Source organism: Macrobrachium rosenbergii, chromosome 20 (assembly GCF_040412425.1).
Source record: "Macrobrachium rosenbergii isolate ZJJX-2024 chromosome 20, ASM4041242v1, whole genome shotgun sequence".
Classification (NCBI taxonomy): Eukaryota; Metazoa; Arthropoda; class Malacostraca; order Decapoda; family Palaemonidae; genus Macrobrachium; species Macrobrachium rosenbergii.
Genome location: NC_089760.1, coordinates 32,073,018 through 32,092,374, shown reverse-complemented (window position 1 = coordinate 32,092,374; position 19,357 = coordinate 32,073,018). Strand labels below are relative to the sequence as shown.

General features: G+C 36.8%; 2 protein-coding genes across 3 annotated transcripts in view; one reads left to right on the top strand and one right to left on the bottom strand.

Annotated features, from left to right (window-relative positions):
• Positions 1-19,357, bottom strand: part of LOC136849216 (tigger transposable element-derived protein 1-like) — a 121,886-nt gene that overhangs the window by 91,337 nt on the left and 11,192 nt on the right. The window lies entirely within an intron of this gene.
• The window catches only part of LOC136849217 (uncharacterized), a 172,310-nt gene that overhangs the window by 141,978 nt on the left and 10,975 nt on the right, over positions 1-19,357 (top strand). The window contains exon 2 of one of the 2 annotated variants that reach the window (XR_010856272.1): positions 18,230-18,380. Coding sequence is in view for 1 of the 2 variants with exons in the window: in XM_067122418.1 (XP_066978519.1) it covers positions 18,021-18,380 (360 nt within the window). In the remaining variant the exon portion in view is untranslated. Of the gene's footprint in view, positions 1-17,940; positions 18,381-19,357 lie in introns of those variants that run through there. The other variant, XM_067122418.1, reaches the window with a different exon arrangement.

The following is a 19,357-nucleotide window of genomic DNA, read 5'->3' as shown; positions in this document are numbered from 1 at the left end:
CTTAATATCTTAGTATAAAAATTCATGTGCGAATTGGTGACAAAATTAGAAAATTAGATATATATATATATATATATATATATATATATATATATATATATATATATATATATATATACATACATATATGTGTGTATCTTTATTTTTCAAATGCCAGGCATATGAATCCGCAGCCAACTGGCAACACTTCCAAGATCTCCAATGCTTCTTTCTGTCTCTGAGTTGAAATCAGAAGGGATATAAACAAGAACTGCAACTATGCTGCTTTATATTTTTTTTTATCCCCAAACTGACAACTGCCTCAGCTATTAACCCATGGCCTTCTCGCTAGGCCCGAGTTCGACTCTCCGGCCGGCTAATGAAGAGTTAGAGGAATTTATTTCTGGTGATAGAAATTCATTTCTCCCTATAATGTGGTTCGGATTCCACAATAAGCTGTAGGTCCCGTTGCTAAGTAACCAATTGGTTCTTAGCCACGTTAAATAAGTCTAATCCTTCGGGCCAGCCCTGGTAGAGCTGTTAATCAGCTCAGTGGTCTGGTAAAAGTAAGGTATACTTTTTTTTTTCTTCAGGGCAACACTAGGTTGTAGTGGAACTACATACTGATATATAGGAGAGTACAGCAAAATAATAAAATAATAATAATAATAATAATAATAATAATAATAATAATAATAATAATAATAATAATAATAATAATGATTGAAAAGCAAGAATCTAAGATGAAAGTTGAACATAAATTTCAGTTGGGAAAAATGAAGACTAACAACTTTCACTGGACAAGTTGCTTCTCCACAAATAACCATGCTTTAGATAGAACCTCAGAAGTCCACAGCCACCCTGTATCCAGCACAGTTTATACTGAAAGGTTTTCACTCCACCATATGTAAACCTGCAAACTGCACTGGTCACATACTCCCTGGATCCCCCAAAGACATAGTTTACAATTTTAAATTTGTATGAGGTATAAAAGCCTGTCTCTATAAACCATGTTGGGCACAAAATGGCTGAGGGCCACTGGGACTCTCCCATGGAGTGGCATCCAACTGTGTGAAAGTTTTTAGTAAACTTCATTTTTTCTTCTCAGTGAAATTTTTTATGTTCACTTTGATTTTTGGGACACTTGAGTTTAATCTTATTTCACTGCACCCATACTGGAGTGTGGTTATAGTTCGAGTCAAGTCCTGTTAGTTGGCATAATGGATGGGGGAAACAGGCGTCGGCACAAGAGTAAATATGAGCAGCAGCACAGCAGTAATCTTTAAATGTTCCCTCAGAACAATCTTAGAAGATAGGGAGTATAAAGGAAATCGCAGAAATGTTTCCTGAAATTAGTGGATGTCCCCTATTTGCTTTAGATATAAATAAAATTGTCTTAAGTATGTTTGAATAATTACCTTAAGTATGTTTGAATAATTACCGACTTATGCGCACAAGAAAGTTAGTTGCAGTATGCTTGAATGTTGTTAGGTTATAAACTCGCTCTTTTCCCAATGGAAGAAACGTATAATATTTAAGATTACCACCTAAAATACTGTAGCAGATCTATGGACAATAATAAATAACTTTCTCTTCTCCCTTTCATTTTTGCGATTTTATCAGTTACTTGGGATTCCAGAAACCAGCAAATGTACTGCAGCAGAATAATAATGATAAGCAAATATTCCAAGCTGAGGACTGTAAGGTCTTAGTCTGATATCTTAGTCGGTTTTCATGATTGCCATACAATTGACAAATCCTAATTCATTTTGTCGAAAGCGCAATTAATAAAGGCTTGCAAGTAGTGAAGCCAATACTGATTCGTCGCATGAAGTAGCAGATATATAAACCTCGTAAGAGGGTAGTGCCGTCAAGCATTACTCACGGTTCTTTGCAGTGCCCCTTCGGCCCCTAACTGAAACCCCTTCCATTCCTTTTACTGTCCCTCCGTTCTTATTCTCTTTCTTCCATCTTACTTTCCTGCCTCTCCTAACAATTGTTGCATAGTGCAACTATAAGGTTTTCCTCGTTATACCTTTAAAGCCTTTTTACTCCAAATTTCCCTTTTAGAGCTGAATGACCTCATAGGTCCCAGCGCTTAGCATTTGGCCTAAAATATATATACCGTTCAATTCCATATTCTTAAAGAAAAAAAATACCTCTTAATGTTAAATTCCTAATTAAAAATGATAGCAACAGAGGTACAGACAATATCTGTGCCTTCTACTGAATACATAAACATTCTGCGAACAACTGACACCGCGTACAGTATTTTCCAGTTCTTATTAGGAAACAGACGGACTGGAATCATCGAGATCTCCAGTTACCCCATCCCTCATAATCTATCAATTCTTTCCCAATGGCGACGGCACCCAAGTAAACACTGTCCAACATATAGAATTCCAGTTGGGAAGAGATTCCTCCTAGCTTGAGTTTCTTTCACAATGTGTGTGTGTGTGAAAAGAGACGGAAGTTTATGTTTAGAAAAGCAAAACAGAGACTAGAAAATCAGTATCCTAAAGTGTCTCTAGATAGGGAGGCGGAGTTAGGTAGCTCAGTTGGCAACTATTCGCGTGTCATGTACTATTTACCACATTCCTTACTTCTTTTTTTTTGGCTACTGTGACTTTAAGTAAAATGTGGTATACATTATTCACGTATAATGCAGACAATCATTACGTTACAATAAAAATGTAATTTCCAGCATTTGACATAATTGTTCTCGTTGGAGCATTATAAACGCTCCACAGTTGCCAGTTCGTTTATATGTCAAATATTTCTAACTTAGTTGATCATTTGGTCTTATCGTACAGCCTAAGACTTTGAGTCAATCCACTGAACTAAAGCGTGAATGCTTGAAATATGTCATCAGTACTATAAACAGAACTGAATCACCAGACTTGCCTTCCAAATAAGGACCGCAGGCTCTGACTCACATGAGGATGACGGTGACGTGGCGCGGAAGGACTTCTGACTTCTAGGTGCTTGCATGACAGAAGAAGGATGCTCGGTTGATAGGCTGGAGGTGACGTCATTAGTACTAGCAAGAAATGAATGATCTAATGGCCGCATTTGTATGATTTCCCTTGCTTCGTGTGAGGTATGTGAGTGTGAGTGTACCCGAGAGAGAGAGAGAGAGAGAGAGAGAGAGAGAGAGAGAGAGAGAGAGAGAGAGAGAAGGCTTTCATTTAGCTAATCTGAATGTCGATTAGATGATCTGGAAAGTGCTGATAACATCATCCATAGGTTTCTCAGTCGAATGCTTATAATATATGACTAATGTAACTTACTATAAGGAAAAGGTAACATGCTTAATATACACACTAGCATTAACTTTACATATACTTGTTAATACTTGTGATTAAATAAAGGAAAGAGAGTGATGGTAGCTGTAAAGTGTTGCCATATTGAAAAAGCTATGCCCTGAACATTCCAAGCTGGAAGTTCATCAGAAAGGGAGCGCTTGCCAGGAACATGTTGACAGTGACTGTACTTAAGGCTATCAGAGAAACAACAAAATCAATCTAGCTTAATCATTTGTAGGAGTAGTCGGTAAAAAAAAAAAAATAGATGCGTTAAGAAAGTCATGAAAAACGGGAGACGTCAGCAATGTTGGCAGGAGGAACATTACTGAGTTTTCCCGTAGGGGTTTAGTGTCGTCAGTGCACCTCAGGCGACGCACTGTAGGCATTACTTGAGGTTCTTTGCAGCGTCCCTTCCGCCCCTAGCTGCAACCCTTTTCATTCCTTTTACTATACCTCCGTTCACATTCTGTTTCTACCATCTCACTTTTCATAATTATTTTATGGCGCAACTGCAGGGTTTTCTTCCTGTTGCACCTTTAAAACCTTAGTAGGCTCTCAGTTTCCGTTTCATCGCTAGATGACCTCATAGGTCCCAGCGCTTGGCCTTTGGCGTAAATCTTTACATTCCTTTCCATTCCAACAATGAGTTAAGAGAACTGAAATGTCGTACAACCTTCGAGGGTATTGGCTCACTTGCGGTCCTTGTAAACGTCGCAGATGGAGAGGCCTTATGTCAGCGCATTCCGACTTGACTCATTTATACGGGAAGTGCATTCGATCTTATTTTTTTCACATATTCTGGAATAGCAAGTGTTTTCATACGTCACTTGATGCAGTCAGTTAAAAACCAACATTATTATTATTATTATTCAGAAGATGAACCCCATTATGGAACAAGAACTCAACTGACTTGAAATTCAACCTTCCAAAGAGTATGGCGTTCATTCTAAAGAAGCAACAGAAGGTAATGGGAAATACAGAAGGAGATCAGTTATTAGAAAAACAGGTAACCTAACAAATAAATATATAAATAAATAAATAAAAATGTAAGTATAATATTAAAATACAAATTGAACTGTAATAGAGTAGTAATGCATTGCATCTCCGCTTGAACTTCTGAAATTCCAACTGCACGACATCCTCCCTCTGGAAGGCTGTTCCACAGTCCAACGGTGTGAGGAATGAAAGACCTCTGGAACAGAAGTTCGACAGTGAGGCACGTTTACTGAATACTGGTGGTCCTGCTAAGCGAATCAGGTTGCTCTCGTCAGGAAAAGGAGATCAGGAATCAATCGTGAATGTGAAAGATCTCTGCTAAAATACAACTTATGAAAAATACAACTAAATTAAAGATCTGAACTGTCCCCTCGCCTGGCTTGTTTACACAGAGGGAAGACGGTGTATGTGTACCCTACTACTGCTACTACTGTACAGTATATTCTGTTTTGTGTTGATATTGTACAAATATTTATTATATTTGTTGTTAGTTTATTTTGCTTCAGTTCTCGTGCTTCTTCCTGGAACTGTCTGAAAAGATACCCAACAGAAACTAGACAGCAGTTTCTTCCTTCTTCCTGCCCAACTCAGGGGTATCACTGCCAGAAAATCCCGAAACTTTAAACACATTTCTTGTTTTCTTTCTGCAGTGGTTTCTGCCTGTATATATATATATATATATATATTATATATATATATATATATATATATATATATATATATATATATATATATAATATATATATAATATATATATATATATATAATATATATATATTATATATTATTTTATTATTTGGAAGATGAACCCTATTCATATGGAACAAGCCCACAGAGGCCATTGACTTGAAATTCGAGTTTCCAAAGAATATGGTGTTCATTAGGAAGAAGTAAGAGGAGGTAAAGGGAAATATATACAGAAAGAAGGGATCTCACTTATTAAAAAGGAAAATAGATAAAAATGTATTAAAATGCAAGGAGAATAGTGTTTCTCTTGAAATTAACGGACACGTGATGAATACATGCAGACATACGACAGAGAAAAATGAAACATAAGAGTATAGATCCTAAAGACAAAACCATCCAGGAATTTTACCATAAGTTTACTTCTTTTCCTGTGATAATATATATATATATATATATATATATATATATATATATATATATATATATATATATATATATATATATATATATATATGTATAGTCAGATGCAGCATTACATCAAGAAGAATATTCCAGGTGCTGGAAAAATGGTTGAAAGCATTTTAAAAAATGTCTAAGGATGATAAAATTCAGAAAAATTTCCAAGTTCAGAGGTATTTGGTTAAAAAATGCGCCGAAGTTTCCTCGGCGCTATCGGGTTTTCTGTACATCGTATAACCAAGGCCACCAAAAGTAGATTTATCTTCTGGTGGTTTCGGTATAATGCTTTATAAACAGCGGCCCATGAAACTTTAACCATGGCCCGGTGGTGGCCTAGCCTATACCATCAGTCGACGTTGCACCCCCATGAAATTTGGCATTGTATTACAAAGAAATAATCATACCGTCACGAAAAATAAAGAAATCAACATGAAATTTTTTATGGGTATACTTACCAACTACTCTGCAGACACTTGATAACTCCTCCCTTCTTCTTAGCCGCATTAAGCCTCTCAGGAACAGAATCCGCCAACCTCTGGCAAAGTTCAGGGGTGATCGACTCCCACGCGGTTCGAACAGCAGCCTCGAGTTTCGGAATTGTGGAGGTGTCTTTCCCCTGAAGTCTGTGCTTCATAATCCCCCATATGTTTTCCATTGGGGATAAGTCTGGGGAATTACCTGGCCAGTCTTCAATGAAGTCTACTTCACAGTCCTTAAGCCAGGCTGTGATCAACTTGGCTTTGTGGCATGGTGCTCCGTCCTGCTGCAAAATGGAGGTACCGGACTTGTCAAAGCTCGACTCCAACCGGTCGTTCAAAATGGTGTAGTAACAATTAACATTCACCGTTTCATTCCTCGGTAGTGCCACTAAATCACCAAGGCCGCCAAACCCGAAAGAACCCCACACCATAATATATGCAAGGGGATCTGAACCATGCTTGCGCGAAACTTGATTCGGGTTCGAATCCGTTACCATGAATGTGGCCTCATCAGTCCATAACACTTTCCTCCATTTTGCAACATCCCAAGCCTTGTATTTCTTAATAAAATCAAGCCACTTCTTCTTCTGTAGCGCAGTAACAGGAGGCTTCCTCCAAGCAGCAACTTTCCGATACCCGAGGTTGTCGTGGAGGTGACGCTGGATAGTCCGAGCAGAGGTCTCTCTAAGGAGTTTAGGATTTTGTTCCTTAAGCTGACGGGCACTAGAGGTTGGATTAGCTTCCACTTGATTCTTCAGAACCGATAAAGTGTGGAGGGAGACCTTGGGGGACTTCCCACCACCATGTGAGTGGGAGGGTATCTTACTACTGCCTCCCTCCTTGAACTTCCGAACTAAGTTTTGGATGGTTCGGCGCTTCACACCGGTCTGCTTCACTATTTCGTGGGTTTTTAACCCGATTTTATGGCACTCTATGACTCTCACAACATCATCATGCTTTGTGTACTTTTTAGACATGACTCTGATGGCCAAAAATAAACAAAACAGGGAGTGCGTAAAAGCACAAACACGGTCGTTTACATGGGTGAAATTTTTTGACATGCACCCAAATGTGTCTAATTAGCAACTGAGACACTTCCCTATTGTTCCAGTAAGAGTGGTGGAGGGACTGAGTTGACATGTAACCAATTTGTCACATGCAATTTATTAACCCACAAAATGACACCTATAAGCAAAACGCGCCACTCGACGTTGCACACCTAAACACACAAACACATATATATACATACATATTTATATATACTGTACACATTCATTTATATATATATATATATATATATATATATATATATATATATATATATATATATATATATATATATATATATATATATATATTATATATATATATATATAGTTCAGAGAAAAATGTAAGAGGTAAGGTTAATTGCATTTATCAGACAAAAGTTTAAAGGTATTACATTAGAAGCAAACATTTATAATTAATTCCAGATGTATGTAGACCTGGGCTTTGGATGAGGTAACAGTTTAGAATTTAATTTGAAATGTACACAACCCCACATTACTACAGGAAAACTGTGCAGTCCAAGAATATACAAAAGTAGAAGTGGAGTCAATGTTGGACAGCTTAAATGCACGAGATACATGCGTGTATTTACAATCCTTTTTTAACACCCACAGGGTATATAATAGTGAGCTGCAGTCTACAACAGCTTTTAGTACCTGTTATGTGAAAAGTACGTATGAATATAAATGATTATATGTGATATGAAATTATATATATTTAATTATCAAATAATTGATTCTTCTCACCTTAATCCATACTGTGTTTTTGTCACTATCTACCAGTCAAATAACTGATGTCACTATCTACCAGTCAAATAATTGATTATTAAATTTAACTACTACAGTAACTATATATATATATATATATATATATATATATATATATATATATATATATATATATATATATATATATATATGTGTGTGTGTGTGTGTGTGTGTGTGTGTGTGTGTGTGTGTGTCTGCCCGTGAGTGCTTAATTGTTATTAGTAAAATGAAGAGTTGAATAGAAAAATAAAATATCGAGAGAATGCATGGAAAAAACTTTGCTTGAAAACACCTAGTGAAGTCAGTCATGTTATGCCATCATGGTAGAAAAAAATATTAATCATGAGTCTTGTAGACGGTTAGTAGACATAAAGGGTTATGTAATAGTGGCTTAGATGGCTGAGCTGAAGTGTTTTGATATGACGTAAATGCGTAAGCCACGCTGTCCTGAGCTGCACAATGCGTGGAATTTTAATTGCTAAGCAACACATGACACATTTTCCTTTGACACATTTTTATTTATATATATATATATGTGTGTGTATATATATATATATATATATATATATATATATATATATATATATATATATATATATATATATATATATATATATATATATAAGGAATCTTATATATAAGCCCACTATATTTCGTGCAATGCACACCGGCTCTTATCTCGTGTATCGGCCGAAATATGAAGACTTATTAAAACTTCTTTGCTTCTTGTATTGGCCTTTTTAAAAAAAATATTAAACTGAAAAATTACGAAAAGCAGTATTACACAAACCGTATATATTTGTGTTTTGTGTGTGTGTATATATATATATATATATATATATATATATATATATATATATATATATATATATATATATATATATATATTGTAATTGGATAGTTGCAAGGATAATTGTCCGACCAATTGATATGTAATGACCTGGCGTCAGATTTACTGGGCCACTTGACGTGGATTTGCGTAGATAAATGGGGCGAAAGGTTGTTTCTACAAATTCTTCCAGACTTCTTTAGAGAAAACGCTTTGGCGATCAAAGCTTGCCCACTGACGTTCATTTGGCCCTTTGATTTCCGATTAGAGCAAGAATTCTCACTGTAGCTGTACAGTCTGATACAGTATCATCCATTTGAATGCAGATTAGAGGAAGAATTCTCACTGTGGCTTGACAGTTTGATGGAGTATAGTTCCTATGATTGCAGATTAGAGCAAGAATTCTTACTGTGGCTTTATAGTCTGATGGAGTGTGGTTCCTATGATTGCAGATTAGAGCAAGAATTCTTACTGTGGCTTTATAGTCTGATGGAGTGTGGTTCCTATGATTGCAGATTAGAGCAAGAATTACTGTGGCTTTATAGTCTGATGGAGTGTGGTTCCTATGATTGCAGATTAGAGCAAGAATTCTTACTGTGGCTTTATAGTCTGATGGAGTGTAGTTCCTATGATTGCAGATTAGAGCAAGAATTCTTACTGTGGCTTTATAGTCTGATGGAGTGTGGTTCCTATGATTGCAGATTAGAGCAAGAATTCTCACTGTAACTTTACAGTCTGATGAAGTATCGTCCCTTTGCACATTAGAGCAAGAATTCTTACTGTACCCTTTACATTCTGATAAAATATCGTCCCTTTGATTGCAGATTAGACTAAGAATTTTCGCTGTAGCTTTACAGCCTTATACAGTGTGGTACCTTTGACTGCAGATTAGAGCAAGAATTCTCATTGTAGCTCTACACTCTTATACAGTGTCGTCCCTTTGATTGGAGATTAGAGCAAGAATTCTCACTGTAGCTTTACAGTCTGATGCAGTGTCATCCCTTTGACTGCAGATTAGAGCAAGAATTCTCATGTAGCTTTACAGTAAAACAGTGTGGTCCCTTTCCTTGTAGATTAGAGCAAGAATTCTCACTGTAACTTTACAGTCTTATACATTGTCTTCCCTTTCATTGGAGACTAGAACAAGAATTGTCACTGTACTGTAGCTTTACATTCTTATGCAGTGTGGTCCCTTTGATTGCAGATTAGAGCAAGAATTTTCACTGTAGCTTTACATTCTTATACAATGTGGTCCCTTTGATTGCAGGTTAGAGCAGTATTCTTACTGTAGCTTTATAGTCTGATGGAGTGTCATCCCTTTGACTGCAGATTAGAGCAAGAATTCTCATGTAGCTTTACAGCAATACAGTGTGGTCTCTTTCTTTGTAGATTAGAGTAAGAATTCTCACTATAGCTTTACAGTCTTATATAGTGTTGTCCCTTTGATTGGAGACTTAAGCAAGAATTCTCACTGTAGCTTTACAGTCTTATGCAGGGTGGTCCCTTGGATTGCAGATTAGAGCAAGAATTCTCAATGTTGCTTTACATTCTTATAATAAAGTGTGGTCCCTTTGATTGCAGATTAGAGCAAGAATTCTCACTGTAGCTTTACAGTCTGATGGAGTGTCATCCATTTGACTGCAGATTAGAGCAAGAATTCTCACTGTAGCTTTACATTCTCATAAAGTGTGGTCCATTTGTTTGTAGATTAGAGCAAGAATTCTCTCTGTAGCTTTACAGTATTATACAGAGTCGTCCCTTTGATTGGAGACTTAAGCAAGAATTCTCACTGTAGCTTTACAGTCTTATACAGTGTGGTCCATTTGATTGCAGATTAGAGCAAGATTTCTCACTGTAGCTTTGCAGTCTGATAAGTCTGATACAATGTCGTCCCTTTCACTGCAGATTAGACAAAAAATTCTCACTGTATGCTTCACAGTCTGATGCAGTGTTGTCCCTTTGATAGCAGAGTAGAGCAAGAATTCTCACTATAGCTTTACAGTCGGGGGCCATTTCGTCCCTTTGAATGTAGATTAGAGCAAGAATTCTCACTGTAGCTTTATGGTCTGATGCAGTGCCGTCTGTTTGATTGCAGATTAGAACGAGAAGAATTCTTACTGTAGCTTTAGTCCGATGCAGTGTTGTCCCTTTCACTGCAGAATATAGCAAGAATTATCACTGTAGCTTTACAGTAATACAGTGTGGTCCCTTTGATTGTAGACTAGAGCAAGAATTCTTACAGTAGCTTTACAGTCCTGTAGTCTGTCGTCCCTTTGTTTGGAGACTAGAGCAAGAATTCTCACTATAACTTTACAGTTTGATACAGAGTCGCCCCTTGGATTGCAAATTAAAGCAAGAATCCTCACTGTAGCTTTACAGATTTTACAGTGTCGTCCCTGTGATTAGAGACTAGAGCAAGAATTCTCACTGTAGCTTTATAGTCTTATACAGGGTGGTCCCTTTAATTGCAAATTAGAGCAAGAAATCTCACTGTAGCTTTAGTCTTATACAGAGTCGTCCCTTTGATTGCAGATTATAACAAGAATTCTCACTGTAGCTTTACAGTCTGATGCAGAGTTGTCCCCTTGATTGCAAATTAAAGCATGAATTCTCACTGATGTTTTACAGTCTGATACAGAATCGTCCCTTTGATTCCTGATTAGAGCAAGAATTCTCACTCTAGCTTTACAGTTACAGAGTTGTTCCTTTGATTGCAAATTATAGCAAGAATTCTCACTGCAGCTTTAGTCTGATACAGTCATCCTTTGATTGCATTTTAGAGCAAAAATTCTCACTGTAGCTTTAGTCTGATATAGAGTCGTTCCTTTGATTGCAAATTATAGCAAGAGTTCTCACTGCAACTTTACAGTCTGATAGAGTCGTCCCCTTGATTGCAAATTAGAGCAAGAATTCTTACTGTAGCTTTACAGTCTGATACAGAGTCGTCCCGCTGATTGCAGATTAGAGAAAGATTCTCATTGTAGCTTTACAGTCTGATACAGGGTCTTCCCTTTGATTGCAGATTAGAGCAAGAATTCTCACTGTAGCTTTAGTCTGATACAGAGTCGTCCCTGATTGCAGAACAAAGCAAGAATTTTCACTGTAGCTTTAGTGATACAGAATCACTCCTTTGATTGCAAATTAAACCAAGAATTTTCAGTGTAGCTTTGCAGTCTGATACAGAGTCGTCCCTTGAATTGCTGATTAGAGCAAGAATTTTCACTGTAGCTTTAGTGATAGAGTCGTCCCTGTGATTGTAAATTAAAGCAAGAATTCTCACTGTAGCTTTACAGTCTGATACAGAGTCGTCCCTTTGATTGCTGATTAGAGCAAGAATTCTCACTGTAGCATTACAGTGATACAGAGTCGTCCCTTTGATTGCAAATTAAAGCAAGAATCCTCACTGTAGCTTTACAGTCTGATACAGAGTCATCCCTTTGATTGCAGATTAGAGCAAGATTCTCACTGTAGCTTTACAGTCTGTTACAATGTCGTCCCTTTGATTACAGATTAGAGCAAGAATTCTCACTGTAGCTTTACACTCTGATACAGAGTTTCCCCTTGATTGTAGATTAGAGCAAGAATTCTCACTGTAGCTTTACAGTCTAATACAGAGTCTTCCCTTTGATTGCAGATTAGAGCAAGATTCTCACTGTAGCTTTACAGTCTGATACAGAGTCGTCCCTTTGTTTGCAGATTAGAGCAAGAATTCTCACTGTAGCTTTACACTCTGATACAGAGTTTCCCCTTGATTGTAGATTAGAGCAAGAATTCTCACTGTAGCTTTACAGTCTAATACAGAGTCTTCCCTTTGATTGCAGATTAGAGCAAGATTCTCACTGTAGCTTTACAGTCTGATACAGAGTCGTCCCTTTGATTGCAGATTAGAGCAAGAATTCTCACTGTAGCTTTACAGTCTGATACAGTTTCCCCTTGATTGTAGATTAGAGCAAGAATTCTCACTGTAGCTTTACAGTCTGATACAGAGTCGTCCCTTTGATTGCACATGAGAGCAAGAATTCTCACTGTAGCTTTATAGTCTGATGTACTGTCGTTCCTTTGATTACAGATTAAAGCAAGAATTCTTAATGTAGCTAAAAATTATAGCCTGATGCAGTGTCGTCCACTTGATTTCAGATTATAGCGATGATTCTCGCTGTAGCTTTACAGTCTGATGCAATAGCACAGTCTCTCTCAGAGCAAGTATAATCTTAAAATGAACAAGAAAAAGGCGACAGATCCAAATCAAATTATAATAGCCGTGTGGCAGAATGGAGTAGGACCCAATTGTGGCATATTGCGTAACTTCATGTTCAAGTCGTCATTGACAACGATGTCTATTCATTTAGGAGAACTGCGCTCTCAAAGGCGAGTAGCAGCAATAGAGTTGTGAGCATCTAACCAAGGTCACAAGTTACTATGAGGAAAAATTCAGTGCTTGTAGTGGTATGTTCAAGTATTTACTGTACGGTGGATTATATGTGTTTATAAAGTGGTTGGGACACTGTTGAAATTTCTATTTCCAAGATGAACAATACACAAACATTAAAAACATTTTTAATTAAAAAATTATAAGGGTACTGCAGATCCGAACGGTTTGCGAGCGACCTTCAGTCACAGAAAAGCCAAGGTCCAGAGACGGCCAAGGCGCCATTAACGCCGGGAAGGAAGGGGGGATAGGATTGTGGGTGGCTAGGTGGGTTTCGGCGGGAGTAGCCCTCGGCGAGGCCAAACCTACAACCCCGGAAGACACTTTTACTACTGCCACCCACACATCTACGCTACGTACACACTTCTTCATTAAAGTACGACGCCCATCCTGTTGGGGAGTACATTTATGATACCGGGCGGGCGCTGGGAAATTTGCCTGAGTTTTATAAAAAGTATATTTTAACATCGGAAGCTTCATCGCCAACACAATTCTCTTAGGCTCATAACAACTACTTGAATGTGTATACAAATGATTAACAAAGAAAGCTTTCAGGTATAAACTGGCGAGATACTTTAAAGCGGCTCACACACGATCAGTAACATTGACAATGATACGTGGTATGATCTATAAACGTCAATTATCTCCATCATCATTTTACGCTCACTTTCTTTCTTCTTTTCAGCCATGATTACGATGACGATTCTTTCACTGCTGGGAAAACACTAAATTATTGATCAATATATTGATGCTTTGCCCACACACGATCAATTTTATTGAAGACCCATCAATAAATATCAAAGGATCGTTGATCTCTCAATGAATTGATTCAATGAAATTGTTTCAATTAAATTGATATCAATGTCCCCTACACACGGTCAATTTCTCCATCAATTCATTGACGTCAATAAATTGATATCAATTAATTGACGAAAAAATTGATCGTGTGTAGGGGTTTACATCTTCTCTTGTGTACTTTGGGTACTTTTCATGGAATTTTTCAACCAACACAGCGTAAGCTGCATCTTTCTTTTGTCTGTTGCTGTAATCATCACTTTTTACTTTCCATAGGGCTGGTAAACTTTTATAAACTTCGATGCACTCCAACAGGAATGTCCTGTCTTCTTCTTTGTCAGACATGTTGACGATACGAAATCTGGAAGACAAATGATTTTATTGCACAATTTAATTGACGGTCACCACAGACGGTCAATTAATTGTGCAATGAAATAGACTTGCGCAATAAAATATCAAGCAGAAATTGATTCACTCAATACAATTGCGCAAGTCATCAATATCGCCCATACACGGTCAATTTAATTGTCAATTCAGAGTATTGACAATGAAATTGCGCAATATAATTGATCGTGTATGGGCCGCGTAAAACTGATCAACGTTTCTCAGTCGCTCCTGATAGTTCAACGACGAAGGATGTCCGCCGCCGCAAAAAAAGAAGAAAGGAAGTTTATCCATGAATTTATTGAAGCTTACCGGAACCTTCCAGCTCTTTGGAAAATGAAATCAGATGAATATAGCGATCGGAACAAGAAGTTGGAGTCTTATGAAACGTTGCTAAGAAAATACCAAGAGAAATATCCAGAAGCTACCACTGATGACGTGAAGAAAAAGATCAACACTCTCCGTACGAATTTCAAGAAGGAGCTAAGAAAGGTTTGCGACTCGGAAAAATCAGGGGTGGCGGCTGATCAAGGGTACGAGTCAAGTCTGTGGTACTATGAAGACATGCTCTTCCTCAGTGATCAAGAAACGCCCTCAGTTTCAAGGAGCAGCGTCAACGTCACGGAGGAAAACGATAACGAAACGCTGGTGAGTAACTATTGTAAATTTGATGGCCAATTGAATAATTTATTTCCTGCGTAATTTTGCATAGCGTCTACAATCATATATATATATATATATATATATATATATATATATATATATATATATATATATAACCAATGAAATATTTATTTACATAATTTTGAAAGCATTTACACACACTGCATAATATTTATATATATATATATATATATATATATATATATATATATATATATATATATATATATATATGTGTGTGTGTGTGTGTTTGTGGCATAATAATTATAGCTTACATTCAGGTAGCAAATACCTCACAGGAAGTCTCCGAAATATTATTATCCCGCTCTCCCCACGCACTTTGGATAAGCTTTAAAAACGAATTGCACTGTCCTAGGTCTTTTATGCCTTCGGTTCTTTCGTTAATTTTGCCCTTGTCATTTTCCTATTTTGTCTAAAGTAAAATAACAATGCCACCGAAAGGCGCTGCCTTACTGCGCTTCTTCCACGGGTTATTTCATGTGGGGTAATAGATACCTGCTTGTATGTCCCGTCATATATGTGTGTGTATATATATATATATATATATATATATATATATATATATATATATAATATATATATATAGTGTGTGTGTGTGTGTAGTTTTAAAACAGCAGTTTTTCCAAACGGTCAAATGTTCAGATGCTTCTTCGCAACCCAATCCCTAGTCGGGGTCGCTGTTTTCAGTGAGCCTTCTCCAGCTGTTTCTGTTAAACGGCTCATCTCATGATTGGTTTTTGGAGGATTTTTAACGATGCCCTTCCGTACTCGAGCCTATCGTATTTATGAGGGCTTGGGACTGGCACTGAGTTGAGCTGAACCTCTTTCTCCCCTCCCTCCCCTTGGTTAGGTTTTTCAAATGTCCAGATTAAAAAAAAAAAAAAAATATACAGTAAACAATGTCTTACGTTTCAACGACAAGGAGATTTTTGTTCAATTAAATTGCTGTTATACTAATAAAGATTTGAACTTGGAAGGTAAAACTGAGGACTTATTTGTGTATATAACAAATAAAACTCTACATTAGTTACACATATGAGGAGTCCTACGGGGAACAGTTTAAAAGCAACACCAAACAAAATTTGCAGAGACTTATTGAAAACTCAGCATCAGTTAAATGGATATCTGCCCATACTCAATGCGGATTTAGAGTCATATCACAGTGGTCAGCATGAGCAGAAACTTTTCCATTACTGCTGGACATTTAAACACAATTTCTGACAATAAAGTAGTCACAGTTTACTAGACATAATAAGAAATAGCAAAGTAATGTCTATTACAGTAATTTTATAATGAGTATGATAAGCAAACGATGAATTGTGGGTAAAAAAACATTATATATTTCAAAAATAGAGCTAAATAATTCAGGTTTTCAACTCAAGACAGCAATTTGGGGCATGGATTATCAATCATAATGGATGCCTTTCTGATATGAGTGCTGTAAGTAATGAGCAGTGAGTAAAAAATGTTTATGCATAAACTCAGTAATTTGAATCCCAAATTCCCCCCCCCCCCAGGAAAGTACAGGGATGAAAGCATATGTATAAAAAAATAGATAAGTGAAATAACAGGTTAAAGAGGTTGCTGAAGTCAATTCTGGTCAGTGTCCTATAGCTGTTTCTGTCTTGAACGGCTCCTTTCAGGACTGGTTTTTGCAATTGTTTTAGAGACAGATGCCCTACCTGACTCGAACCTTCCCTATTTATCTGGGCTTGGGAGTGGCACTGTCCTGGGCTGGCGTGGCATCTCTCCCAGTGGTTAACTTGTTGAAATCAATAAAAGAATATGTTTCCTGCTAAGCAACCCAACTAGTTATTGCAACAGTGGAAAATTTAAAGGAATTTTCATGCATTAAAAACAGAGACATTCCCAGACGAAGTCATAAATCTCACCGGTGCTTCCCTCAGAGATCGCAAATATCTTGCTGAAGCTGCTTGAAATGAGTAATATACTGTTCCTCGTGTGCCTAGCTATAAAACCTTTTGCTGGCCTGCTTCTGTTCTGTATAATTGTCATCTATCCTCACGTTATACTTGCTGAAGAGCAAGAGCCCGTGCCAGCCAAGGCTTTGTACATGAACATCTCACTTGGTCAGGATCAGTCAGTGCAGTGGACTAAGTTAATTATGCTTTTACGGACTGTTAACTTTAATTATGCTTTTACGGACTGTTAACCTTATATGCAATCTCAAATGGGTAAGAAAGACCCGAAAACCTATTATTGTTATGTGTATTTCTATATCGTTTATATATATATATATATATATATATATATATATATATATATATATATATATATATATATATATATATAAATCATAAAAGCATTATCACAAACTAAGTCTAAATCCTGACCAGTTTCATCTTTATATCTAGGCCATCTTCAGGAGTACTGATAGATAGTGGCAGAAATTCACACACAGATGCTAGAGTGACAGTACAAATGCATGCGCAGCTGGTTGGAAACCAAATATTCATACCTAATAGTGGGACAAAACAATAGGTGCAGTCTACTCGTTAGCAGCTGAGGGCAATACGCTATGTACAATTCTTGTTTTCAGTGCAGGCAGGCTATGAAGATGTCTTAGATACAAAGACAAAACTAGTCAGGATTTATACCCAGTGTTTCATTTTTCTCGGGGCCTCACTGATATATATATATATATATATATATATATATATATATATATATATATATATATATATATATTATATAGTCACCCCTAAAAATTATTTTCTGTATAAAAAAAATTTTCTGTATAAAATTTTTTTGTCAAATTACTTGTCAAACCAAAGTTTTGACAAAAAAAATTAACGTGTATGAAACTAATTTGGCTTGATATAATGACATGAACCGAAACAAGCGCAGTTTGCTTCTTGGTTTGATCAAACCAGAAATTTAAGCCATTAGCAAGCCATTCACGATCAGTAATTACTGAAGGAATTCCTTCAAACTTGGCAAAAATGATCGTGAATGGGGTTATTTGAGGCCTGTCAGTACAACTGTCAGTCACACTGATGAGAATCAAACTCTGCTTGATTTTGGAGGCGGGGCTAACGCGCACTGAAGGGAACATTGACCGTGAATGGCTACCAGTCAGTTAAGTTATCAGTGTGAACCGCATGGCCAGAGTGTGAGAAATGTTGGTGCAGAGATTTGAGTGAGGTTTAAGTAGTTAAGATGCCGGAAGATAGAGAATTTTGGGGCGAATTTTTTCAGTTATACAAAGAACAGCCATGCCTTTGGCAAATTAAGTCAAAACATTATCTGAATAAATATAAAAAAAACGAAGCGTATGGAAAATTAGCAGAAAAACTTAAAGAAAAGTATCATGATGCAACCACAGACTTAGTGAAGAAAAAAATCAACATCTACAGGAGTAATTTCAGGAAAGAAGCAAAAAAAGTCGAAGATTCTATGCGGTCTGGAACTGGGGCAGATGATGTTTATACGCCAACTTGGACTTACTATGAAGATTTAATGTTTTTAAAGGATCAAGAAGCTATTAGAACATCCACCTCGAATTTACAAGCACATGAGGTAAGAAACACATTATTTGTTATTTATTTATTAAACAAAAAACAGTTACATTTTCAAAAATACAGATGGTTCACAATAAAAAAAAGTTTATTAATAGATGTAATTTGGCCCCATATAGTAAGTCATAGCTGACTTCTTGGTCTTTCTGAAAACATGAGAAAATGCAGTTGTTTTACAGTGTTTAATAGTTCTTAGCAATCATATGTTCTTGAAAACATAATGCTCCTTCATTGCAAAAAAAAGTTTCTAAATATTTCCCTTGAATGCAGGCTAGCTTGTGATGCATGTCTATCGTAACCTGCATTTAAGCCTACAAGAGAGACTACATCATCATCATGTTCAACATTTAAATCTGCATAGTCGTCTTTCTTAGTGCTACGCAAAAAATTGTGCAGAACACAACATGCCATCACAATCTTTTCGCAACTTGTATAGACCACATTTAAGGAGCTATGGAAAATCCTAAACCTAGATGTCAAAATGCCAAATGCATTTTCTACGACGTTTCGAGCACGAGATAGTCTGTAATTGAATTTTTTTTTCGTGATTCAACTCTCTTGCGCTGAAAGGTTTTAAGAAATCATTTCTAAGAGCAAATGCCTCATCTCCTATGAAAACAAAAGGTAATTCATATGCTGAATTATTGCAAACACGAGGAGAAGGAATATTCAGATTATTGTTTACAAGCTTACTATAGAACATAGTTTCCTTCAGCACTCCACCGTCAGAAATTCTGCCATTTATCCCAAAATCACACTTCACAAATTCGTACGTGTGTAGCGTGTTTGTCAAACCTATTCAGTCGCACCTGAACGTGAACGTGTGGAGAGAGCGCGCAGAGAACTCCTGACCCAGGTCTACAGACGATGTCCTACTCTCTGCAGGAGAAGCAATTTTGGATGGAGTTGATTCAACTGTATAAGGAACATACATGTCTGTGGATGGTGGAAAAAGTTAAGTATACCTTAGTTTAACCA